General features: G+C 35.8%; 2 protein-coding genes and 1 long non-coding RNA gene across 5 annotated transcripts; 1 reads left to right on the forward strand and 2 right to left on the reverse strand.

The window, feature by feature from the left end:
- Positions 1-312: 312 nt before the first annotated feature.
- On the forward strand, positions 313-3,995 carry mnx2b (motor neuron and pancreas homeobox 2b; the record flags this gene model as incomplete). 2 transcript variants are annotated; one of them, XM_079864578.1, is made up of 3 exons in its annotated part: positions 313-754; positions 2,675-2,835; positions 3,512-3,995. In XM_079864578.1, the coding sequence occupies 3 exons, from the start codon at positions 313-315 to the stop codon at positions 3,884-3,886; spliced, it is 978 nt and encodes a 325-aa protein (XP_079720704.1). In that variant the 3' UTR covers positions 3,887-3,995. The 2 variants fall into 2 exon arrangements, with proteins under 2 accessions (XP_079720704.1, XP_079720705.1); XM_079864579.1 differs by having other exon boundaries at positions 313-730.
- On the reverse strand, positions 652-14,691 carry LOC307154576. The gene is made up of 5 exons (XR_013820387.1): positions 14,634-14,691; positions 13,245-13,336; positions 7,423-7,516; positions 5,204-5,331; positions 652-728 (listed from the first exon to the last, which is right to left on the reverse strand). It is a non-coding gene; the product is annotated as an uncharacterized lncRNA (long non-coding RNA).
- Positions 14,692-14,747: 56 nt separating this feature from the next.
- On the reverse strand, positions 14,748-26,740 carry stk16 (serine/threonine kinase 16). 2 transcript variants are annotated; one of them, XM_079846709.1, is made up of 8 exons: positions 26,660-26,740; positions 25,588-25,720; positions 25,248-25,467; positions 25,029-25,162; positions 21,087-21,207; positions 18,336-18,431; positions 17,921-18,042; positions 14,748-16,827 (listed from the first exon to the last, which is right to left on the reverse strand). In XM_079846709.1, exons 2-8 carry the CDS (start codon positions 25,671-25,673, stop codon positions 16,686-16,688), a joined length of 921 nt encoding a protein of 306 aa, XP_079702835.1. In that variant the 5' UTR covers positions 25,674-25,720; positions 26,660-26,740; the 3' UTR covers positions 14,748-16,685. The 2 variants fall into 2 exon arrangements, with proteins under 2 accessions (XP_079702835.1, XP_079702836.1); XM_079846710.1 differs by lacking the exon at positions 26,660-26,740 and adding an exon at positions 26,459-26,539.
- Between the last annotated feature and the right edge of the window lie 477 nt (positions 26,741-27,217).

Here is a 27,217-nt window from a genome sequence, read left to right on the forward strand (position 1 = left end):
GACAGAGATACTGTTCTAAACAAGAGGCCGCCGTGTTAAAGAACGATTTAGCGATCGTATATCCTTTCTGGGCGCATTTTCTTTCTTTTCTTTTTTGTGCGTAAAAGTTTAGAGATACTTTATTAACTAAAGGTACTTTGGCCGTCTCATGGGCTGAGTTCCAAATATCAGTTTGACTGAACTCTACATATCCCACAAGTTAAAAATAGAGCAGAAAGTATCACTAATCGTGTTTAAAACGCATGTATCTGTGCGTAAAACACAGCTATCCAAGTGTTTTCCTGCAACCCCAAACAACCTAGAAGCGTTGCAATGGAAAAATCAAAGAACTTCAGGATCGACGCTCTTCTGGCTGAAGAACCACATCGAGGGACCCGAGAAGTATCACCTGGACTGAGCAGTGACAGCCCGACTGGTAGCCCGGTGTCCTGCAGGCGCGCAGACACTCCGTCCCCCTGCGCCATACACCTCCAAACCGGAATCATACCTAAACCAGGGCTGCTCAATCTCCCACACCCGGGACTCACTTCAATTCCAGGCATGTACACGACGCCCATGTACCCCATTTCAGCGTTGGGAGGTCAGCACCCAGCCCTGGCGTACTCGGGTTTTACGCAGCTGACGCACCCGTACCCGGAGCAGCTGAAGGCGGCGGCGATGGCCGGGTCTTTACCGCTGGAGCACTGGATACGAGCTGGCATCATGGTACCAAGACTGCCCGATTACACCTGTGAGTGGGGTAGCATGCAGATGAGTGGGTAACACTTTGTTAAATCATTACTAAACATTCAACAATCCTTGATTCGTGAAAGCTATATGACATTTCTAACTATTTGAATGCATTATTAATCTGTTAAGCATTAAATGATTGACGTTTGTTATTCTTATCGATTAAATTTGAGTGGAGTAGCATAACTTGTTTATTTATTTAACATAATGCTAAACTGTTTAGTTGATCTACATTCACATATGAACAGGGCTATATGGAAATTAAATAATTGCATCTGAATATATGATTTAAAATATATAAATCAAGTTCTTGACCTGCTTAAATATAAATAGATGATCTGTGAAGCTCCATTTGGAGCTATATTTGGTTCTAACTTGACTTTTTGTTTTTCAAAGAAATAATTCCTTATTCCGTAATAGTGCTATTTTAAAGTACTCAGAATTCACATGAGCACAAATTACAGTTTTTCCGTAATTAAAAAAATTACAAAAGCATCTGATGTAAATAGAAAAATAAGCTGTCACTGGAAGTTTTCTCCAAATCATGCAGGGTACATAAATTGTGCACCTCCATCATTATGGTATAATTACTGCCATACACCAAAATTTTGTTGCATTACCGCCATTTTCGGTTTGAAAGCAAACATTGTAAAAGCTCATGAAATCCTTTTCAACATAATCAAAGGTAAAGAAAAGCAAACAGAGGGAGAGAGATGTGCTTACACACCTGTGACTCTTGAAAGACCTGGAGTTAATTTGTCACTAAGCAATTATGATGGTTTATAACTCCTGTTTGATGGATTATTAAACTGAAATCATGGTGGTCACATGTGGCGAAATTAGTTTGCTGAATTATAAATGACAATCTAGGTGGCTAAATGATAAGACAGTATCAGGAAATTATGACTCTATATTAGTTTTTTCTACATGTATTTGCAATTAAAATAGCTTTTTAAAATTGAAAGCAGAAATTTTAAAAACTTAAAACTATATAATAATATGTTGTAAAGAAACAAACAGCCAATATATTTGATCATATTTAACAGATATTACACTCTTCATAGACATGATTGAAAGATTATATTATCCTTGGATAGTTAAAGAAACAACAACTCAACAATAAAGTCATTTTGACACTCTGACTGAACAATGTTTCCATATAGTGTTACCAGGATTTACACCAAACTGTAATAATATAATTTTATTTTTGGCTTCTTTATAAAGCCATAAATGTCAGCTTGATGGAAATTGTCTTTGTGTGAGAGAGAAACTATAAACAAACACCTTAAACATACTGTAGTTCATCAATAAAATCCCAAAAGTGTTCATTGAATTTTCATTAAGTTAATGGCTTGCTCTTGCATTTTATGGCCGCCCAGCCCTGCTTCAACTGTGTTTAACAATAAGCTGCAGTAAAGCTATTATGGTAAATGATAGCTACAAATTCTAGGCTTTCTTTGTGTGTGTGTGTGTGTGTGTGTGTCCAACCCTGCAAGTCCTTGACATTATATAAAAGAGACAAAAATCTCATAAAAATAATCTAGACGTGGATTACAGTAGCTTGTATCCCTTTTGGCTGGTGCTTAATTTTTATATACCGGCACAAGAGGCCTCTTATTAATTTGGAAGAGATTTACAGTTTTAGCAATGACGTTATGCAGGCTTTTAAGTGAAAATGCTGCTAAACATTTATGCCCTTAAGTTCAACATGAAGTTATGTTAAACTGCAGCCGAATATTTGCATTTCATTAGCGTTGCGCAGACTTGAAATAACCCATCACCCAAAGATCTGATTCATATCTACACAAAAGAATATCACTTGGATGTGGGTCCGTTTGACCTGGACCACTAACAACAAAAACTCAATTTAATGGTCTTTTGTGGGAAACCTGTTTATAATTTATACAATCTATTAATGTCCTCTTTCTTTGGTTTTGTCTTACAGCCGCCCCCCAGTCCGGTTTGATGGGTAAATGTCGAAGGCCACGGACAGCATTCACCAGTCAACAACTACTGGAGCTGGAAAACCAGTTTAAACTGAACAAGTACCTTTCCAGACCTAAACGCTTCGAAGTGGCCACATCGCTCATGCTGACCGAGACACAGGTAAAGGAGTGTGAAAGTCAGCGAGTGGAGGAGTTTTGATATACATTATACAGTGATTACCAGATTTACACTCTTGAACAAAAGTTTGTTTGTTAAGTAACTTTTATTCAGCAAGGGTGCATTAAATTGATCAAAAGTGACAAAAGTGACAGAAAAGACTGTTCCTAAAGATTTTGTTTCAAACAAATGCTGTTCTTTCTATAATTCAAAGAATATGGAAAAAGTGTATCAAGGTATCCACAAAAATATGAAGCAGCACAACTATTTTCAACATCGATAATAATTAGAAATGTTTCTAGAGCAGCGAATCAGAATGATTTCTGAAGGATCATGTGACATTGAAGACTGGAGTAATGATGCTGAAAATTCAGCTTTGCAGCTTCACAGGAATAAATTATATTAAAATAGAAAAAAATTCATTTTAATTGTATTTCACAATAATAGTTTTACTGTATTTTTGATAAAAAAAAAATGCAGCCTTGGTAAGAGACTTCTTTCAAAACATGAAAAAAAGACCCAAAGTTATTCAAATTTGACTCGTTTGGTTGGAGAAAGACTAAAGCAACATTGATATGGTGTCACCTAGTGTCCAAAGTTTCTTTTCCATACATTGTTTTCTTTATTTGATTGTGGTGGCTATTTTGCTGACATCCTTGTGTGTTTGTGTGTAAAACAGGTCAAGATCTGGTTCCAGAACCGGCGAATGAAGTGGAAACGCAGTCGTAAGGCTAAAGAACAGGCTGCACAGGTCGAGGTCGAGCGCCAACGTGGGGGAAGCAAATCGACCAATGAGAGGCCAGGAAGGGACGGCCGCAGGGCTCTCGCTCAGAGTGTGGAGGAGCACGAGGAGGAGGACGATCTCGACGAGGACGATGAAGAAGACGAGGAGGAAGGGCCACACAGGTTCATAAAAGACACCCTTAATGTAGCACGTTCCACAGACTTTCTGCACCACACGTCTGCATTGGGATACCACGCCGACAGCCCGTTCTCTGAGGACGACATGGAGGAGGTGGGAGGCGGCGACAGGAAGATTGGGGCAGGGTTGTGAGAAGATTTCCAAATGGAAACTGAGACTGCATGAACTCACAGCAGCATTACAGTCCTGTGCTGTGGTCTGACTATGGCAATGGTAAGATTAAAAAACTGAGACTATAAAAGCCAAACCATTTAGCCACCTAAAGACACACGAAAAGCCAACCAAGTGTACAGTATAGAGAGACTCCATTGGTGTTTGAGGTGTCAGAGAATCTTATACAAAGTAGACGTTTAATATAACAAATAACAAGCATTTAAGCTGTGTTCCAAAACCTGTAAACAGCATTTTCAAGGCATCACAGTATAGAGGTAAACATTTTAAAAATAATAATAATAATAATACTTTTATTCAGCACGGATGCTTTAAAATGATCAAAAGTGACCATAACAACCTTTATAATGTTACAAACAAATGCTATTCTATTCATCAAAGAATCCTGAAAAAAATGTATCATTGTATCCACAAAAATATTACGCAGCACAACTGTTTTCAACATTGATAATAATAATAAATGTTTCTTAAGCAGCATATCAGAGTGATTTCTGAAGGATCATGTGACACAGAATACCGGAGTAATGATGCTGAAAATTCAGCTTTGATCACAGGAATAAATTACATTTTATAATATATTCAAATAAATCACAGTAATTTTAAATTCTAATAAAATGTAACAATATTAGCATTTTTACAGATTTTTTTTCCCGATAAAAATAAATCGTGAGAATAAGGGACTTCTTACAAAAACAATAAAAAAATCAGACCCCAATCTTTTGAACGATTCGGATTATTAAATCAATAGAGAAAAATAATAATAAACAGCTTAAAAACATCATGCTAACATTAAAGGCTATAAGAATCAGTTGTTCGCGTATGGCAGCTCACTAGGTTTTGGAACAGAGCTTTTGATTACAGTTTTTGAGAGCTATGTCTTGTTTCAGCAAGACTTACATGTTAATTTATTGTTTTTGTTCATTGTAAATAGCATCAGATGTTCTGTGTCATGCTTACATGTGTACAGTTTTTGCAGCAAAAACACTTTTGCTTCATTATTATCGATTGCAAATAAACCTCCACTAAATATAGGCTACAGTAACTCTGCAAAAACATATTATTTATTTAAATACTGGTGAATATGGAATCCCTATTTAATTTCTTAAAAAAAAAAACACCACCTGGTGCATGATTCAACCATGCATATTATTCCAAAGAAATATTGTTTTGAGAAGCCTTTCTAAAATCTTACAGCTAGTGCACTGATTGAATTCAGGTTAACAGTAATATTAACAGCAATAATAGCAAATAATGACAGATTTGAAAAAGAAGCATTACCATTGGGAAACATCAAGATGCTCTGGAGGGTGAACTTGAGCTTCAGCTTCCATGTCCAGGTCAGAAAGAGTGTGATGGGGGTGTTTTAAGCAGCCAGTAGTCCTTCACAATCCACTGCAAACTTCATCCTGGAATGAAACGGGCACTTTTCATGACCCAATCAATTCCTGAGGCTGCGAAGACACACTCATTATGTGCCAAAACGTCATTTATATATTTGAAATGTATGTACTTTCATGTGGTGTCAAAACAAAACAACAAAATAACATTAAATCAGTTTGAAATTCATTGTTTTAGAGTTGAGTAATTACATGCTTGGTTTGTTTAAAGGTACAACATGCATACTGTAGAAATATTTATTTGCATTAAAAATATGCAGTATAAATGAATATGCATTTCTCTGACTTCTCTCCACCTGTGCATCATTTACCTGTGTGATGTAAGAGAGCTGGAGGCATTTTTATTTCTCAACGTCATGTTTACATTCATATGTGGCTCAGTGTTTGTTCATGTCAATGTTATTTAAGCAAGTTTAAGTCTGTGTAATTTATTTCCATTGAAGGATGCAAGGGAGGTTGATACAAAGTATAATAATGTTATATTTGTCTGTGTTGCTGTAAATTGCTGCAAATAAACTAAAAGAAAAACTAAAGTGTGACAATGATTCTTCAAAACCTGACCAAAACACATTCAGATAATGGGCCTATTTTTGTAACATTCATAGTGTGTGTGTGTGTGTGTGTGTGTGTGTGTAAACATAGCCTATACACACATACATTTCATCAAGGCATGTTCAGATAATGGGCCTATTTGTGTAAAATACATATACGTGTGTGTGTGTGTGTGTGTGTGTGTGTGTGTGTGTGTCTATACATAGCCTATACACACACACACACACACACACACACACACACACACACACACACACACGTGTATATATATATATATATATATATATATATATATATATATATATATATATACACACATACATACATACATATACATATACATACATACATATACATACATATCTATACACATACATATATATATATATAAACACGTTTTAACTATTTAACTATATATACACATATATATATATACACACACATGCATGTATATATACATGTATATATTAATATTAATTGGTTTGATAGCACTAAATATAATATAATATAATATTAAAAAATATTATATTATATTATAAAAATATAAGTATTGAAGACACCATTATTTTCAAAAGCGCTATCTTTTAAGTCTGAATGTGCAGCAAGACTTCGGATTCAGACACAACCAACGAGGCTGATTAACATGCTGGAGAATGGCAAATCTGTAGCCCATAATAAACCAGCAGAAAGAGGTTATTTACAGCCCAGCCTCTCAAATATGAATTACTCAGGCGGGTTTACTGATAGTCAAATAATTAAGTTAATGAAGAGGAAGTAAAGTAATCAGCCCCTTGGTAGTGATGTCATCAGGGTAATTTCATTTACAAAAAAAGCAAGAAATAAAAAAGAAAAATGATGGCAATCCGACTACAACAAGGCGGTTTATAGGGCGTTTGTATGAGGGCGGTGATTAAACGCACAAGTACAGACAGCATAACTTCTCTGTCACGGAGGCTACAGGACAGCGTGTTTATATAGTGATTAAATGCATTTTTAACTGGCCTCAGAAAGGTGCCTCTGCCTTGTTAAAACTGAACCAGACCGGGACATCGAGGACAGTCTCTGAGAGAGTTTTTTACTCATTTTCAGAGATTGGACTGCACAGGTTTATTTCCTGGGTAAGGCGAATAGCTTTCGCTCACTGACGGGAGATTATAGGGTTTTACAGCTTGAAAGTTGTCAATGAAACCCTCAAAAGTTTTACATTGGATAGGTTTTAAAGTCAAGAAAAGGACTCCGTGTAGCGTCTACCTGATTAGGTAAATTGCACGTTAACTTTTGCATCACATTTAGAAGACACTTTTATCTGAAGCGGCTAACGCAGTTTATGCCTGGGAATCAAACACACGACCTTGGAGTTGCATGTATTACACTCATAGAAATAGGACAGGAGAGAGCCTCAGAATGCTAAGTGCAGCACTTTTCATGCATTTTCATGTTTACCGAAATGTTTAGGCTGTATGTTAGTGGTTCAACATAAACAGGTGATTTACAATTTTTACACTAGTTTTATTCAAATGTTCTGAAGAAAATGAGAGCAATACTTGCCTATGCAAAACGTTGGTCTTGCACGTTGCAGCCAGGTTGTTGCTATGTGGTTGATAGGGTCTTCTGTAAGCCTATGGGAATGTTCCTCCTTGTTCTGAAAATTAAATGAAATAATAAAACAAGACTAAAGTCACTCAAAAAGTCACACAATTTGAAATATCATTCATGTCCATAGTCCATAATGGCATGGCACAAATTACACACCTAATAGAAATAAGGCAGTGGTTCTCGATCAGGGGGGCTAGGGGGCCTCAGCAAAGGGAGCCTTTAGGATTAATTAAAATGAATTAAAATAAGACAAAACAAGCATTAAAATAAGCTAAAATCATGAGATTTGTATATGACTACCAACTGAATATTACTTTCTAGCCCCTCCCATTCCGAGGGCGTTTTAACTCCTACGGTGGCCGTATTATTTCAAATCTGCCGGCAGTCGCGAGTAATCTCCCGCTCGCATTCGTCTCGGTGCCACTGAGTGTAAAAACGCGAAAGGCGAAGCTTGAATTTCCAGGTATGTCCCTCTTTGGCTAATGTATTTTCAAGATGGAGGCGCAACATGGCTGCCGCCATTCGAGCGACTCGCTCGTATGTATTCTAAATGGCAGATTATACACTTACGAGAATACGTGATTAGTTGGTTGAAGTGATTACTCATTAATGAGAACGTATAATTTTGAAAGAACAAAGTGTTTTTTGCTAAAAATCAACTTAGGATATTACACAGTGTAGCTTTAAAGCGCCACAGTTCGTACTGGTCCTTTTAATTTGATCTAGTTATAAACATTGTTTTAAAAATATTTTTTTGTATTTTTAAAAATCCTTATCCAGTAAATCATGAACAGCTGGAAAGGTCATAGGTTCTTTGAATATTGTTGCAGACAGTGGGAGTCAAAAAAGGTTGAGAACCACTGGATTAGGGTTTTGTTCAAACATTTCAAATAGTAATAGTGATTCTTGCCACAGTAAATCTAAAAACAGTCATGCTGGCATTTGTGAACTACTGATTTCCAGTATTATATGTTATATTGAGTGTTTTGATGTTTTAGATTTAACACTTACATATAATTGAAATTATTCAGGTGGTTTTAGCGTCCACACACTGCAAGATGGACACAAATGCTGACTAGCTTTTACGGCATTGACCCAAAGACATGAGCATGTAGATTTGATGATATCCCGACTTTATTCACGGCTCCGCTTTCTGCAACGGCCCTTTTATCCGCATGAAAATGTCAGTTTCATAGTGAAGTAAGTAAATGCGACTCTACCAATTTGTCTGCCGGCAAATCAGCAACAATAACTTGACCGACATGACCCCGTAAAACATTTATACCCTGTAGTTTAATCAATCAGACTCATTACGGGAATATGAACAGATTGTGTGATCTTTTAAAGTAATCACCCTTATTGCTTGAGATTTCCCTCGGCCTTGTCGTGTCACTTAAGCTAATGGGAAGGTAAGAGAATGAGAGACTGGCCCCATAAATTCACATCTGTCCCGACTTTAACCGCAGCTCAAACACACACAAAAAGGCCAAGTTTTAGTAATAAACTTTATTGAAAAAGGCTCAGCCTTTTCTCTTTAAATGCAAGCTTGCGTTCGGGACAGGCATTTATTATGCTTGCGGGAAATCTATCAAACAGATGCGAAATGTGGCTTAATAATCAAGATAAGCGACTAGCTAGCCGTCACGATGATTATGATTGGCTCGGAGTCAGCAAAAGGCTGTGTTTGTTTTTCCCTGCTGTAATAAATAATCAGTCTATCCTTGAGATGTGATTTCTGAATGTACACGTAGAAAGCGGCCGATGTTTACTTTTATACGCCAGTGGCTAATTTCAATGTTCGGGCCTACCTAAACTTGAAGCGAACGCAGTGTATTTATAGCTGATTGCACTGTGACTGTTTTAAAGACATAAACTTCAACCCAGTCCTCTATACCGGTGTCAAATAAAGCAAGATTCAAAATCAAATTTAATAAACAGAACGGATTGTGAATGTTACAAAGAAATAGTGTCAATCAAAAAAAGGGCCAATCAATGCAACATTTGTAGGCAAAAAAATAGCCTACAACATCCACAGGATTTTACTAAATGTGACGCGTTTAAACTGTATTCCCAACCCCTTCCCTTTATGGCAGATCTGTGATTTACTGAACGAGAGAAACACTGGAGGATCAAAGGCACTCAACGTTGACCCATAATCCCTGGCTAATTAAATAATTCACTAATTGATTCATCACCAAATCAATAAAGCAGGAGATGGTTTATGGTGTTGGTATAGCACTCTGTGACCAATTGGTTGCAACTATAAAGATTATTTTTTATTAGTGGTTTTGTCAAGGGATGCATGAATATTACTTTTGCAATTACTAAAGGCTTTCGTTAGTTTGACAGAAAATGTAAAAGGCTAGTTTTTAAAATACAGTCATTTCTTGTAAATTACCAAAATGGCCAAGGCCATCCCTGCTGGAAAACCCCAATAAATCCAGTCTAAGGTTGTGGCCGGTTTTACATGGTTTCTAGCCGGCCGTTTACGGTCTGGTCTAAACTGGATTAGATGGTTGATAAAATGCACTACCAACTGGTGGATGTGGTTTTGACATCTTAGACCACATTGAACTAGGGGAAAGAAATGAGAAAAAAAAAATGTCAAGAAACTTATCAGGAACTTGTCTGGGGCCAAATCCTTATTTTGTGTGTGTGTGTGTGTGTGTGTGTATTAATGATAATTGAGAATTAATGAGAATTGAGGCCAACAATTGCTTAATTTCAATAGCTTAAATACATATATATTATTAAGCAATTGTTGCCCTCAATTCTCATAAATGTAATATGAGAAAATATTATTATAATGCAAAAAATACAGATATATTATTTAAATTGTAAATCACATATACATGTCTGTTTTCATTAATGCTGATTTAAACAACTATATATATATATATATATATAGGGTAAACGTACCTATTAAGCTCAAGTACCCATTAAGCACACTACCATCTTGGAGCTCAGATTATAAAAAGAAACAGCAATGTATTATCCTATTTGATGTATTAACCAATTGATGTGTTTGTTACTATATACCTCCTGTAATTTTAAACCAATCAGACCATTGCACACTGAGATATGTGTGTCCATGTGTTCACACTGTCTGGCGGCTATTTTCAAAGCTGTCTGAAAACTTTCACCAGAAGAGGAGCCCCTCAGATGTGCATTTTTTATATGTTTAAACATTTATTTTGAAGAAGTACATCTTCTTATTGCAAAATTAAGAGATTAATGTTTAGACTTTTGAATATTATAACCTGGAACCTGGATGTGGGAAATAATTACAGTTAGATCTAAAATATAGTTTTAGCAACATAGCCCAGATGCTACGAACATAGCTAGCTTACTAGCTGTATAAGATTGTGTGCTACATTAATATATTACTTCACAGGAATTAATGGCTTGTACTTTTAAATCCATAATATTATAATTTTACATTTTATTGATAGTCTGTGGTTTTAAACTGCTGTAATTTTTAAAGAATTCATATTATTGTTAGGTGAGCTTAAAGGGTGCACTACTATGACAATCACACAGCTTCAGTGTGACATCAATTAGAAAAAGCATAATTTCATAGATATTGTCTATAATAGTTGTTCATATTAAAATTGGTATAAACTTAATACATTACCTAGATTATTAATTTAGCTAAATATTTTCCTTTAAATTTTAATTTAATATTTATTAATTAAAAAATGTTTTTGCTCCAATTAAGCACAGTGTGTGCTCCCTTTAAGCTCACCCACATTAAACGTCTATGTAAATACTTAATAATCAGAATTTAAATATTAACTGATGGTTGTCACTATGTTAATCTTCAAAAAAATGATTAATAAACTTATTTTCACAGTCTTAAGATGACAAAAGCTAGACGAAACTATAGTGTACGCCCAAAGATGAAAGAGGCATGTCATACAAAGAAGGAGCCATCAGAAACCTGTCGTATCTGTCCAAGAAGTTTGGAGTAGACAGGAAAGCTCTGACCCAGAGAGTTAAAGGGATACTCCACTTTTTTTGGAAATAAGCTCATTTTACAACTCCCCCAGAGTTAAACAGTTGAGTTTTACCGTTTTCGAATCCATTCAGCCGATCTCCGGGTCTGGCGGTACCACTTTTAGCATAGCTTAGCATAATGAATTGAACCGGACAAGACCATTAGCATCTCTCTCAAAAAAATTACCAAAGAGTTTCGATATTTTTCCTATTTAAAACTTGACTCTTCTGTAGTTACATCGTGTACTAAGACGGACGGAAAATGAAAAGGTGCGATTTTGAGAGTATAGTTCCTAGCCATATCAGCCTAGAAAATTTAAACTTTACATTTTCCGTCGGTCTTATTACACGATGTAACTACAGAAGAGTCAAGTTTTAAATAGGAAAAATATCGAAACTCTTTGGTCATTTTTTTGAGAGAGATGCTAATGGTCTTGTCCGGTTCAATTCATTATGCTAAGCTATGCTAAAAGTGGTACCGCCAGACCCGGAGATCGGCTGAATGGATTCGAAAACGGTAAAACTCAACTGTTTAACTCTGGGGGAGTTGTAAAATGAGCCTATTTCCAAAAAAAGTGGAGTATCCCTTTAAGGAGCACATTGGTTTGTTTTGTTATTTGATTTTTCAATATGGGTTACATAGCTGAACGTGGACTAGTCTAGATGTTGCAATGAGTTTGAATGACACGTCACTATGAATAGGATAGGCTACCTGATCAAATTGAATGCCTTGTTGCTTGATTTTAGTGTTCTGTTTTTTTGTGATTGACTCTGTACCTTCAAATAAAACTTTTTTCAATTATTCCTTAAAAAGGTTGTTTAAAATAAACAAGAATTTTTAATAAAACTTGTTGTGAGCTTATTGGGAACAGGGGTGTGCTTAAAGGGTACAAAACGTACCCATTAAGCACAGCCAGACTTTTTATATTTAATGATGTACATCTTAATTGAAATACTTTTGTCATTTAAAATAAAATGAAATATTATAGTGTGAGAGATTAATATTTTATTTTAAAATAACTTCTTGTACTAAAACCAATATCTTGTGCACTAAAAATGTCTCAATGTAGATTTTGGTGAGCTTAATAGGTACGTTTACCCTATATATATATATATATATACATATACACACATATACAGAATATGTGTATAAATATGTGTGTATATATACAGTATATATTTTGGTTTTCAAGAGAATACTCTCATTCTTCATCCAGGTACAACATTGCAAAATCCAAATCGTAACCATTTTAAATATTAGCTTTGGATCTTTTTTCCCAGCAGGGATGCTGATTAACATACTAAAAAAGATTAGCCTCAGACAAAACAAAGGTAGGTTTCGTTTGACCTTGATGTGGACTATAACATGACATCATCTCATAGCCTGTGGGATCATGAAAGCAGAAACGGCCGACAGTCCCACGCGCTCCCCAGACCATAAACATTGTTTCTGTATAATGAATGATTATCCAGAGAAGGCGGAATGGACTTAAAGTAGGATGGTTTGCATGGATAGAAAAGCTAATTAAAGTGTAATTCATCCCACTGGAACTGTATCTATGTCTGTGCATTATACGTCGGCTGTCTGGTAGAGGCGATGTCTAGGTGAACGTGTGTCCATATGCAGTTTATGGCTTCTCTTTCCCCCGTCGGTGGCGTAAGGTCATTGATGAGATTTATTAAGATGAACATTGAGTCAGAACGTCACTTTTGACCCTCACAGCCCCCGTGAATCATAAATTCAGGAGCCTAAACAGCCTGTAATAATTGTTTCATACCTTTGAGTAGCAGCGTATACAGCCATAGGGGTTTGACCAGACCTTTGTGTTGAGGTTTCGGTAGGTGGTCCTTGACGAGTGAAGGTCAGCCACTAAATGAACAACATTCAAATGTCACATTTACAGAGCCAAAGCGGCCAACATTCACAGATTTTTGGATGCTTTCCTCATGTCAGTAGCGGAGACATTTTTAATGAATTTGTCGAAAACAAAAGATCTGTCAAAAGAACAGGTTTTTATTAATATAAATAGTACAAAAAGAAGTAAACAAAAAATAAAACGACTGCTTTGTTTTCCAAAAATGCTTTTTGTATAAATATTTTTTCATGTTTTTTAATAACTCTCAATTCATTCAAATTTTCAAGTGTCAAGTTTTCAATTTTCAATTTTCAAGTTTTTTTTTTTTATCTAATCCTAAGTGTTGCAACCATTTAATATTATAAATGTATCATACATCACAGTTTAAGGAAAATGTCATACAGGGTATGAAAAAATAGTCAACATTTTTACTAATTTTTACATTTTACATTTTACTAATATCCAACATAGAATTACAGTGGAAAGTACCGTGGTAAATTACTTCATCAGATGGTAATACAATCCCTGCTGAGAAAAAAAAAAAAAAAGGCCTAAGGCCTAGGCTGGTCTCAGCTGGTTTAAGCTGGTTTATGATGGTCTTCCAGCCTGGCCAAGCTGGTTTAAGCTGCTTTTAGATGTCTCCCAGCTTGACCAGCTCAGACCAGCCTAGTCAGATAAAAAAAAAAGTATTCAAAACCTCTCTAAAACCAGCCTGGGAGACCAGCTAAAACCATCCAACCAGCTTGGTCTGGTTTCAGCTTGTTTTTTGTCGTTTTGTTTTTCTACAGCAGGAATGGTTTTTTCACATATGGTACATAACACTTTACAGTTAACCAACTAATAATGAAATACACTTCTACAGCATTTACTAATATTTGTTCATGTTAATTTCAACATTTAATACATTATTAAAATCAAAAGTTGTATTTGTTTACATTAGTCAATGCACTGTAATGTAACGAACAAACAAAGAACAGCTGTATTTTTATTAACCAAGTAAACTAACATTAACAAAGATGAACAAATACAGTAACACAGGTATTGCTCGTGGTTAGTTCATGTTAGTTAATAGACTAACGTTACATTAACTAATATTAACAAATGAAACCTTATTGTAAAGTGTCACTACATGGCTCAATTGCATACAGTACCACGGTATTGTACTCCAAAGTAGCCTACTTCGAAGTATTACACTATATTAGATTCTAAAACACCATGGTATCGGCATTTTCTGGGCATAGAGACACATGTTTACATGTTACTAGATATCAAAATGAACAATAACATTACAGAATGTCAATAAACACTCACCAAACCCCGTCTTCAGTCTGCTCCACTGGCCAGAGATCACAACACACCTTGAGCAACATCTCCCTCGTGTGGTGACACTGAAACTTTCAGGAAAACCAAATCAACGCCATCGGTCGCTGTTTAAATCACACTTTATTCACCATTTATAAAAAAAACAAAGGGAACAAATGACGTAAATGAATGCCAAGAGACATGTTTCCAGTCTTATATCCTATAAATTAAGAAGCTTGCATAATTAAGTATTCCTCAACAGAAACAAACCTGGACAGAATTGCAAGTGCAAGTTAAAAATGTTCCTTTAAAACACAACTTTCTAGTCAAAATGATGAGAGCCACCGCAAAGCAGTCTGCAGTGAATCTGAATATCAAGGAAATAATAATAAAATAAAAATAAAAACATATTTAGGTCCTTGTTCACAGATAAAATTTCAACTACAATATATAGTAAAAGGAATGCTTCAATACATTTAGTCCTGAATTATGAAACAGCATGTGATTCGTGACATCATGTGAACATGTCCGGGTCATTTGAACATAATGCCCACCCCCCAAAAAAAAGGTCCTAAAGACAGGCTTCATTTTAATCCTTCTAATGCAGAATATTAACCGATTTCTTTCTGTTGATATTGCATAAAATATGACCTGGAAATTATTCCGCGAGATTCATCCACACTAGCCACAAGCCTCATCAGACATGAACAAATGATCTATAGCCATGTGGATTTCTTGCTGAATTAAAATGCATTAAAACCGGTTTATTACACGGTTCCTTTAAAGAACACCCTAATACTGTAAGCAATGAAAGGAACTTCTTGCTAAATCAAAACAAACTCGTATTTATGCAGTAATTTATACCACTTAAAGAGAGAAAAGTGAACACATCATTCTTGCAATGTAATGTGAACTAGTGTTAAATATTCACAGGCATGACCGTTTGTTATGCATCCTCTCAGAGTCTTATACAGAATAAAAGCCGAGCGCTATAACCGACTGAGTTAAACTTAATAACTTACTCTTTCAGACTCATTCATTAAACATGAGCAGAACAGTTTTTTTTTAAATGCTACAACATACATAAGAATGCTTTTACACATGAATTAGACAGAAATCCGTTCTCACAAATAAAGACCAATGTCAGTTTTATCTTTGAACCTTCACAACACAAAGTACCTACATCTCTGCTCTTAAAAACCTGGCATGTCTTGCTTTCCAAGGAGAACTGTTGTTTAAATAACTAATGTCAATTACATTTTGAACAGCTAAAATATCAATTGAGTGGTGCCAAGGATGACATCAAAACCCGGAAGATTAATTAAAAGGGTTTTTATAATGGGGTTTTCAATTTATAATATATACTTGGACATTTTGTTCTACAAAGTAAACCGCATACACTCACACCCCAAATGTTCTTATCCAGTTACTTTTTGTTAATAATTTTTTTAATAAACATAGCTTCAAAATTCACGTTTTCGATATGGGTGTGTGTAATTTACGATGTAGAACGAAATGTCCAAGTATCATCAAGTTATGTTTACCACAGTCCTTATTTTACTCATAAGTTGAAAACCCCATAGGAAAATCCTGAGGGAACCACTGGCCAAATTCTTCCGGGTTTTGATGCCATCCCCGCAGCACTCTATAAAACCCTCATAAATAATTTTTGGTTCCAAGCTTAGAAAAGACACAGAAGCCAAATTACAATCTGAAAGCAACCAGTTTGATGCTATGTAACAGGTGCCTGTGATATCGCTGCCATCATAGTGAACAGAGTTTTTGCCCTCTCCTGTGTGGTTTGTGTGGCTTAATCAGGAACATGCCCAGCTCATATTTCACTCCAATATCATCAGATTATTTCATTGCTCAATATAGATTTTCAGGTGAAATATGAGATTCACCAACAAAGATGCGTGTGTATCCATGGCATGCTGAGCTCACTGAGGTAAGAGAGAGTAAATGTTTGCAAGGCTTGTGATTTTTGTCCGGAAGAGAGAGTGCATAGTCCAAAAAGTCCAGAGTCCACTAGAAAACAGGCATGAAATCTCAGTGGAAGCATCATACTCTGTTGGTCTCTATATCTGTACCGTCTGAGTCCCGAAGGTTCTGGACCTGGTCAAGCACCCAGCTGATTATGGGCCTTTCCTGAGGATTGGTCACCATAGTGGAGCTGAGAAGGGTTTGAAGACCTTGGGAATAACTGAGTCAAAGATAGAGACATGGTAACCGGTTACAGGTTGCTTTTCTCTGGTTACATGCTAAAATATGTTACCATTAGAAAACTTTAACAAGCGGTTTTCTGAAATGAATTCGACTGGTGATATGATCTGAAACAGCTTCGTCTTCATTATCTCTTGTGAGTGTACATCATTTTAAACATATTTTCCAAAACGTTGTAAACTTATGTAAAAAAAAGTGGGAAAATTAGTTTAAAAGACATATTTATAATTGTACTTAAAATATAACATTCTACATAGGGAAACTTTGTTTAAAATATAAATTAATATAAATTAATATTAATATTATAATGTATTTTATTATATTTAAAAAATAATGTAATATTATTTTAAATTAATTATTTTAAATATAATATTCCACATTTAAGTAAGTTTAAAATATTTAAATGTGGGAGTATTCGTTTAAAATATAATATTAGAGTCTATTTTTTTTTTAAATATAATATTGTTTAAATATAATTTTCTGCATTTAAGTTTGTGTAAATTTTTTAATGAGGGAAAATTTGTTTAAAACATATTATAATATTACATTTTCCCTTAACACATTTTACACACAAATTATGTAACTGAAATACAGATTATTTTATATATATATATATATATATATATATATATATATATATTTTTTTTTTTTTTTTTTTTTTTTTTTTTTTTTTATTTATATTTGAAATAAAACAAATTTTAAAATTAAAATTAAGATAATGCAGAAATTAAGTAAGTTACACAATTTCTTATGTATAATTTTGTTAATGAGGCAAAATTAGTTTAAAATGTAATATAACAATAATATTTAAAATATAAAATATTTTTGAAAATTAGCTGAAAATGTAATACCAAAATATTATTGAAAAAAATAATATTCCACATAAGTTACACAATGTGGGAAAATTAGTTTAAAATATAATTGTGTAATATTAATTAAAACATAATATTACAATATGCAATATTACAATATATATATTACATTTGATTGACGAACATCTACAAAATATTTGATCTGGCATTGCAACGAGCTGAATTTTACAGAATAATAGCACTGAATAAGCTCAAGCTCACCTGCAAGGCTGTGGAATGGAGACTGGATTCTGGACGGCGAGAGCCACGCTGTCACCCTTCTGAAATATCAAGTCATACGGTCCCTCCAGCATCATCATACAGTACAGCACACAACCTAGAGACTACAGGCAGAGAAAAACAAATGATACCTGCAGCAGACATAACATCATGACAGCAGACATAACAGACTGACAGACATAACAGACTGACATTGACATAACCTCATGACAGCAGACATAACAGACTGACATAGACATAACATCATGCTGATCAGAAAGAGCAGAGATGAAAAGATGAAGGATGAAGTTTACAAACATAAGACCTGTGCAGACACAGTCATGTTGTTTTGTGAAAGAACAGGTGAAAAGTAACTATTACACCCATACACAAAACACATAAAAAAAAAGAGAATTACCCAAATATCTGTTCTCTCATCAATGATACAGTGACTCTCCACATTAAAGAGCTCTGGTGCTCTGTATGAGATGGTGCACCTCTGAGCAGCCCAATCCTGAAAGGGAACGCATAAACACAAGGGGATTGATTTAATGTTTTGTTTTTCTAGCTATGTTTCAATCCACCTATTTTTATGCGCATTTTGTAATATCGCAAAAAAAAGAAAAATACTGGATGGAAATGCAAAGATGCACATAAAAAAAACCCGTATGCACTCAATTGAGGATACAATTTTTTACCCGATAAGAAGACATGCGCATAAACTACAACGGAAACACATTTACAAATAAATCTCTTGATGTGCAACAAAAAAAAGTTAATTTCGCAGCATCTCAAATGTGTGATCATTGTAAAATGCCTGAGCCTACTTATACTATATAAATATAAAAAGTATGTAATATAAATATAAAAACGCAAAAGTATGTACTTTTTTTTGTGAGCGTGTAGCAGAAGAGTAGACGAGCTTTGGACATACTATCACGTGATAAATTTGAGTTTTTAATGGACGCGCTGTCGTATAGTTACGTGCATCCTGTCGCTGTAAACTGGCCTGTCAATCATCTTGCAATTTCATTTCTTGCAAAATCATTTAATTTCCTACCAAATTAAAGAGAAAAGAATTGTGGGTCTTTCATGCGGAGAACTCACCTCATATTTTTGTATAAAGATGCATTTAAACGTTAATGGCCAAATGGATGTTTAGACAAGTTCACATTGTTATTGCAACTGAAATATAACATAAAACAAATTATTTAATGTTATCTATCAGGTTAAATGTTGGTTATTATTCACTCAAACCCCTTTATCTAAACCTCTCTACTTAACTGTCGGTCGCACACATCAACCATGTTTGTAATTGTTTTTTAAACCGAACCGAATCCTCCTCCAACGCCCAATGGGTTGTGGGTAATATTAGCCGTTAAGAGGGAGCACGGATCAGTGTTCCCTGTTTAGTGAATGGCTGAGAGGAGCAGCAGCACGGCAGCTGACAGACGTGAATGAGTAGTGTTTTTCCACGGACTTATCACTTATCTGCTTTTCTTTCGTTTTATATTTAAAGAATTTAGTTTGACCATTTTAATTTCCTTTCTTTTCTTGTGCTTAATACTTGTGCTACTCACTATCACAGAGCTTTAGTTCATCCGGTTCCCGAACTCTCTCAGTTCAGATAATTTTCCACATAGGCCTATAAAAAATGTAGTCTGTAGATGTAGTTCTTTTGTCTGACAAACAAAAATATAGTTAATGAGAAAAGCTTTATTTGACATTCGGCTATATTATATTATATTACATACAGTATGTGAGCATTAATTTAGAGAGAAAACACATTAGGCAGGCAGAACGCAAGTACGGAGCGATGACGTCATGAATATGCTAATTGACGTATGACGTCATCTAGCGACATTTAGCGACTTTTAGGGAAGGCGTTAGCTACTTTCCTTTGATAATAGTTGGAAACACTGGCACGGATCCACCCTTTTGGCATCCTCTTTTCAACATAGTATGCTTTGGGACACACTTATTAATCTCACATACTATTTAGGATGGTTAGTATGCACACTGGGGAGCAGGGAAGGTCTGTCATCAGAATGATTTGGTTTAATTTCCTCCCAGAAGTGTTTCACATGATTGCGTTATCAAACACCAGGAATCCGAACGCAAGAGAACATGATGGCGTTTATTGCGTTTCGTCAGCGCGTTTGCAGAAACTTCCATTTTTATAACAGATATTTTGCGCCAATTTCCCAGGAAGTGACAATTTTGATCTCTTGAACACATGGGGATGGAAACGTCGATTTATTCGCAAATATTTTATGCGATATATCAATTTTGCGCACAAGTTTGGATGGAAACATAGCTACTGGTGTAAATAATCCAAGATATTTTAAATGAACCAAGACATTTGCTTTACTGTTTGCCACCCCCTTTTTCTACCACAAGGACCATTTGGAGTTCCCAAAGGCACAGATGGGTTACATGCTGGGTCTGATAGTGATCAAGGCCTGTTGGCCAAGATGTTTGTACTTTGGGAGTCTATGAATTGTCACAACTTTAGTGCAATGGGGGAAGTTGGAATTATCTGATTGTTCAGTTTGAACGTGTCACGTTTGGGTTAAAGTCACATGGTCAGGGAAAGGATAAAAGAAGATTGTAACTCTTGCTCTGTCCCTTTTGGTGCTCTGGCTCTCTGATTCTCTGGATCCCTTTCTTGGGGCCCTCTCTCTCTCTCTCTCTCTCTCTCTCTCTCTCTCTCTCTCTCTCTCTCTCTCTCTCTCTCTCTCTCTCTCTCGTAACATTTTACATGCTGGGTAAGATTAATGGCATAAGTCATCATCATCTCATACATCTATTTTGTAACTATTTTAAGTGTAACCATAACCATATTTTGTCATTAAACCTTTTCAATTACAACTAATGTGTTAAATAGTTTTGATTTGGTATTGACCTTGAAGTGCTACATATTGCAATACAATATTGTCACTCTCTATAGCAACGCTCTCCCACATATGAAGCTATTGTAACTGTGCTTATTTCCGTCTTTGGTATAAGTGGCAGTGGGTGGAATAGACAAGAAATGTACAGTTTTCTACCATCTTGCTAATAACATTTCTTTAGTCATTTGGCAGTCTTGCAGCCTGAACCTCTGCAGGAAATCCACCCTTACACTGGTAACTCTCGATTAAGTGCTGCTTGATATTTCAGCTCTAACCTGGATGGTCATGGCTTCACGTGACCCTCGAACTTCAATCCTGGCCTTGTTCATGGAGCCCAAGTCCATTAAAAAAGGCTGATCGTTCTCATCCAGTAAAACGTTGGTGGGTTTCAAATCTCTGTTTTCAGAAATAAAACTCATGTTAGAGATGTAATAAGAACAGGAAAAAACAGCCACATATTTCAGTATATTCCTCAAGAGGATGTTTGTCAGCAGTTAAGCATCAGGTCAGCTTTTGTTGTCTACTAATATATATAATATCTATATATAATATCTGTTTTGGTGTAACTATTATTGAAAGTCTGCCTAGGATTCATATAAGTGGGACTTTCATTTATCTTCATCTATTTTTATTTGACTTCAGGTCTTCAGTCTATGTTGGATGATGGATACTCCATCTTTTCTTCAGGGATTTACTCAGGCAGGATATTGTGTTTCAAGCTGATTTTACAGTGTGGTTATTAAGTCTAAAACTGATTCATCAGTAATACTACATAAAATATTAATAGTATGCCAAATGTCTCATTTCAGCAATAAAATCAGACTGAATCAGCAGTGTTCTCGTTAACTAAAAATACAAAAAATCATTTTCTTTTTTTAAATACAGCTGAAATAAAAAAAATTATATTAGATCAAATATTAAGTTCAAAATATTCAAAAAATCTAAATATTAGATATAATAATTAGATCAAAAATGTGTTGCCTTGGTAACTAACTGAAATAAAAATTTGAAGTACTAAGATGACTGAAGCTAAAAATAGCCTATAATACAAATAAAGCTAAATAGAAATATTAAAAAAAGAATAAAAATGACAAAAGCACATAACAAAACCACCCAAATTTAAACAAAAATTAAAGTGAAAACTCAAGCTAATTCAAAATATTAGTAAATACTATAATAGTATAGAAATGTAGAAAAAATATAAGCAGCATTTAAAGAGAAAACTCTAATAATTTGTTTTAGTGGGAAATTTGACACTTCTACATTTCTTTATTTATTAAACATGGCCATCTTTTATCATGAATGCTGTTCATGGTGAATTATATATTAGTAAATGTTGAAATAATATTACAAAACATTATTAAATGCTGTAGAAGAATTGCTCATTGTTAGTCCATGTTCATTAATGTAGTTAAAGGGATAGTTCACCCCAAAATGAAAAGAAGATATCTTGAAGAATATGGGTAACAGTTGAACAATTGATAAGCCCCATTGACTTTCATAGTATGGCACACACACAAAAAAGAAAATACTATGGAAGTCAATGGGGCCCATCAACTGTTTGGTTACCGACATTCTTCAAAATATCCTCTTTTGTGTTCAGCAGAATAAAGAAATTCATACAGGTTTGGAACCACTTGAGGGTGAATAAATGATGACAGAATTTTCATTTTTGGGTGAACTATCCCTTTACATGTTCCATCTTCAATGCAGAACCAAGGCAAAACTAAACATATAGGCCCGGTTTCACAGACAAGGCTTAGATTAAACCAGGATTAGACCTTAGTTCAACTAGGACATTTAAGTAGCTTTTATTAACGTGCCTTAGAAAAAAAATCATTATTGGTGTGAATCTTGCGACAAAACAATTGCAGTGACATTTTAAGATATATCAGTGCAAGTTTCTTTCAGTTAAACCAGCTCAAACATGCAATTTAGTCTGGAACTAGGCTTAAAGCTACAATATGTAAGATTTTTGTAATAAAATATCCAAAAATCACATGCACAGTCTGATATATTTCCTGCAGTTGTGTACTTACAATATCCCAAAAGTTTCCAAAGATTTTTAATTTCAGAGAAATTCCAATTTTAAATAATGGCTCGTCCCTGTCGCCCTGTCCCACTTCTCGCTAGCCTGGTTAAAACCAGACCATTCTCAGTAGTAACTGAGTTATGGTCTGGCAAAGCTTCTTTAATAACTCATTTCCAAAGGGGCGTCACCAACGGACGTCGCTCAAATGTCTCTGGGCGCAATTGGATAGACCTAAAACCAATCAGAGCGATCGGCATCGTGTAAAGCCATATGCTGCGTCCCAATTCGCCTAAGTTACACTACCCCATAAAAGTATGTACTCTTTTTGTGAAGAAAATGTATTTACTTTTGAATGTGTAGCAAAAAAGTAGGCAAGCTTTGGGACATACTACTTCGTCATCTTTATCGGACGGATCTGTCGCGTGCATCCTGTCACGTAAACTGCCCTGTCAATCATCTTGTCACAGTTAAAATCCTCTATTAAAGCTAATTTAATTTCCTACCGTTTCGGAGAGAAATGTAGTAGCACGTTCATCTGCCAGTGGGTCTTTCATGGAGACTGTCCTGATGTGTTTGCAATTTGAATATAATAATGCATTTAAAAGTTGGTGGCTTCACCAACTGAGTGGACGTCGCTCAAATGCCTCTGGGCGCAATTGGATAGGCTAGACCTAAAACCAATCAGAACGATCGTCATCGTGTAAAGCCCGCCTCAACGTTTCTGATTGGTGCCGCGATTTCGACGGATTAGAAATGGGCTTGAATGAGCTCTTTGCCAGACTACTTGCAGAGCAAATCTAAATTTGCCAGAAGTTGTCTGGGTTTTCCCAGGCTAACTTGTCGCCTGTCAATGACGTAATATCCACGTTATGGCGATACATGGCGATAGACGTGGACAACTGCGTTACGTCTAGCGGCACACACACGCTGTTGTTGTTTCATTCAAACATTATGGACCATGGCAAGCAGACTTTGGGACAAAAGGAGAACTAAAACGAGGATCAATATCAGCGTGGCATTTTCGAGATGCCGAGAACTAGCGTCCGCGACTAACCTGGACTTGACAGAGACGCGCAAATGTAGAGGTGAGCAAACTAATCAATGTTATATAGCTCAACATGATGAAATGTTAGAATATGATCAGTATGTTATTCTAATGTCGATCTAGCTTACTGCTAGTCTCATACAGACAAACTAACACATGATAACATTATAACTTTCAACACACTCAAATGCTGTTTAGTGTGATAGTGTAGACTAAGTGAAACAGCGCTGCGTTACCTCACAAGTTTCATTCGTCTAATAAACTGACCTGTGTGAGTATTAGTCAGCACTTGCGGGTAAGTTAGTTCGGTAGAATAAAATGTCCTTATTCCTTTATATCCGAGAGACTCGCGTGTGGCGCTAATATCTGTCTCTCATTAGCACTCGCGCCCTGCTTCATACCACAGTCATGTTCAGGCATGAAAACAGGTCAAGGGTAAAAAAGGTGAGAAGGATGCGGCACATATACCCCCCCCCCCCCCCCCCTCACGGCGCCCGCGCCCGCTATTATCCCGCCCACTACTATGTCAAAATTAAAAATAATGACATTGGCAACATCGCTGTCTGTATCTGACAGGACAGTTAACATTGTAAGCTAACTTACCTCAGGCTTGCTTTCCGACGTGCGATTCTTTGTTCGGCAGTGTGTCCAGTTGTCAGACTCGCGGTGTAAAAGACTTTGAAAACATTTCTGCCCTAACGTTACTCTGACTCGTATTGGCTGTCAGGTTTCGGCATTAGGAATGCTGATTGTTTTTTAAAGCTGCGAAGTTTATGGTAACTTTATAGCGGGTAAATGCTGGCCTCGACCTCGACCCCCCCCCCCCAATAAATATTTTTTCATCGGATCTGCACAAATCGCGTAGGTGACCCATTTTGGTTTTAAAACGGCGAATTTCGCCGAAAGGTGAGGAGTTTTCATGCCTGCATGTTAAAAACATCAATGTATTCACTCATCCATAAACATTATTAGATCCATCGGCATGACGGCAAGTTCCATAATTCCATTTATGCGTCATCAACATACGCCTTTGTTATTGTAAGAGGTTAGCGACCCCTAGTGGCGAAAAAAAAATTACATATTGTAGCTTTAAGCCTTGTCTATGAAACCAGGGGTTCAGGATGAATGAATTGTCAGTACCTGTGTGCATATCCTTTGTCATGAATTGCTTTGAGGCCTTCACAGATGCCATGCAGGATGTGCAAGATGCGACTCTCGGTCATAGAGCTCCCCTTATCCCGCAGCTTCTCAAGAACGGACCACAGACTTCCCTTCTGCACAGGAACAATTCAGGAAGTGAAACGCTGCACACCTCAGAACTCACTGGAACGGAAAGCAGAACACAGACTGGCCACTTACACTGATGTACGGGAGCAACAGCCAGGCCTCACACTTCCCGCCGCGATCCATGAAGGTGTGTGAGGTCAGGCTGAGGATGTTGGGGTGGTTGAAGAGCCGGTGCATCTCCACCTCGGTCTGAGCCTCCTTACGGGCCTCGCGGTCATGGCAAAGGATTCGCTTCAGAGCATAGAAGCGTCCATCTTGTGCACCCTCTACCAGGTCAACATAGCTGAAACCTCTAGAAGGAGCGGAGAATTTCACTTGCAGATGAAAATGATCATGCATAATTATGAAAGATAATTGGAGACATTGTTGGACTCACACAATTCAAATACGTTTTCGAGCATTTTAGCCTTACCCTTCTTCTAGCTTCTGGATGAAGAAGTATCTCTTGTTGTCAATTGTGATGACACTGCGTGAGCAGATACACAAAGCTTGTCCCATGTTCTTTGGAGCATTGCTTAAGACCAACCATAGATGGAGGAGAGGCACTGAAAGAGATCATGACCTGATTACTTCTTACATTCATATTCTTTTCAGAGTTTACTTTATTCCATATTCATATTATATTCAATATTCAGAATGGAGCAATGTGTAGGACTGACACTGAAGGTTATATAAAGTTCATCTAGAGTGCATTTATTCACAGTAGGATTCAGTATGTTTTGCAGCATTGTTGTTTTGGTCTACTGCAAATACATGAAATATGTGTTGATAACAAAATCTGTTGTAATTACAGCATATTTTACAATAAATACTGCATTATTTATATTTATATTCAACAGCTGTATGACCCTATGACAATTTTCAATATCCACACATCTGTAACTGGGGTTATTTAAAGGGTTAGTTCACCCAAAAATGAAAATGGTCAGTAAATTATAGGAGTGTTATTATAGCATTTTAGGTGAACTAGGCCTTTAAGAATATCCTCTTTCCTTGATTTCTGTAAAGCGACATAAGAAAATACACTAAATCCTATAAATAAAAATATTATTTATTTTAAAAGCAAGACAATTTAGCCCAACTGATCAAAAGTCAATTGAATATTGCCTGTTCACATAAGCCACTGCCAGTGTCCAATTTTCCACTAAAATAAATTATTCACGGCTAGAATAGAGCTTTCTGATTGGCTCATATCTTTTCTTTATGAAGTGCGCTGTTGACACATGCGACTTGATAGACACCTGATAGAGTTGCTGGGAAAATACACGTTGCATTTAACTTACAGTGAATTCGTTATCGATCGAGACCCGCAGTAAACGTGGCATGACTCTTCAAGAATATCTGGTTAGTGTTTCACAGGCGGTGAATTGAGCGAGCGAGACCCATAATATTCAGATTTAGATTAGGTTATTAGCTATCATAGCTATATTAGAGTCATCCAGTATCTAGATCTAATCGAAGGATTAAAGTGAGACTCTGTTTACCTTACAGAGACGCTCTCCTTGTCCTCCTCCTCCGCTGATTTCTCCGGTTTCTTTTCTTCCGTGTACAAAGAAAACGTAACCGTGACGTAAATTACGGCTGCCGGGTTAACCCATACAATGCTGGCACAAACTAGAATCCATAAAACATTTATTCTTTGAATGTGTATTTACACAATTGTTTTGGATTGATATTGAATATGTAATATTTAAACTCACAAAATTAAAGATTCGGCTATCTGATAAAGATATATTTCTGTTGTATAAAAATAATAGTTTGGAACAAAATTTGGTGATTGACTTAATTATGTATACACAAACAGAAATGGGCTAATAATAAACCTAACATTATATTATTTAACAAAACGGATGAATAGAATTGTTGTATCTTTTTTATCCCCTATTATCCCCTGTATACTATATATATGTATATGTATATATATATATATGTGTATATATATATATATATGTGTGTGTATATATATATATATGTGTGTGTATATATATATATATGTGTGTATATATATATATATATGTGTATATATATATGTATATGTGTAT

The sequence above is a fragment of the Squalius cephalus genome (assembly GCF_949319135.1).
Source record: "Squalius cephalus genome assembly, chromosome: 2".
NCBI classification, from domain to species: domain Eukaryota; kingdom Metazoa; phylum Chordata; class Actinopteri; order Cypriniformes; family Leuciscidae; genus Squalius; species Squalius cephalus.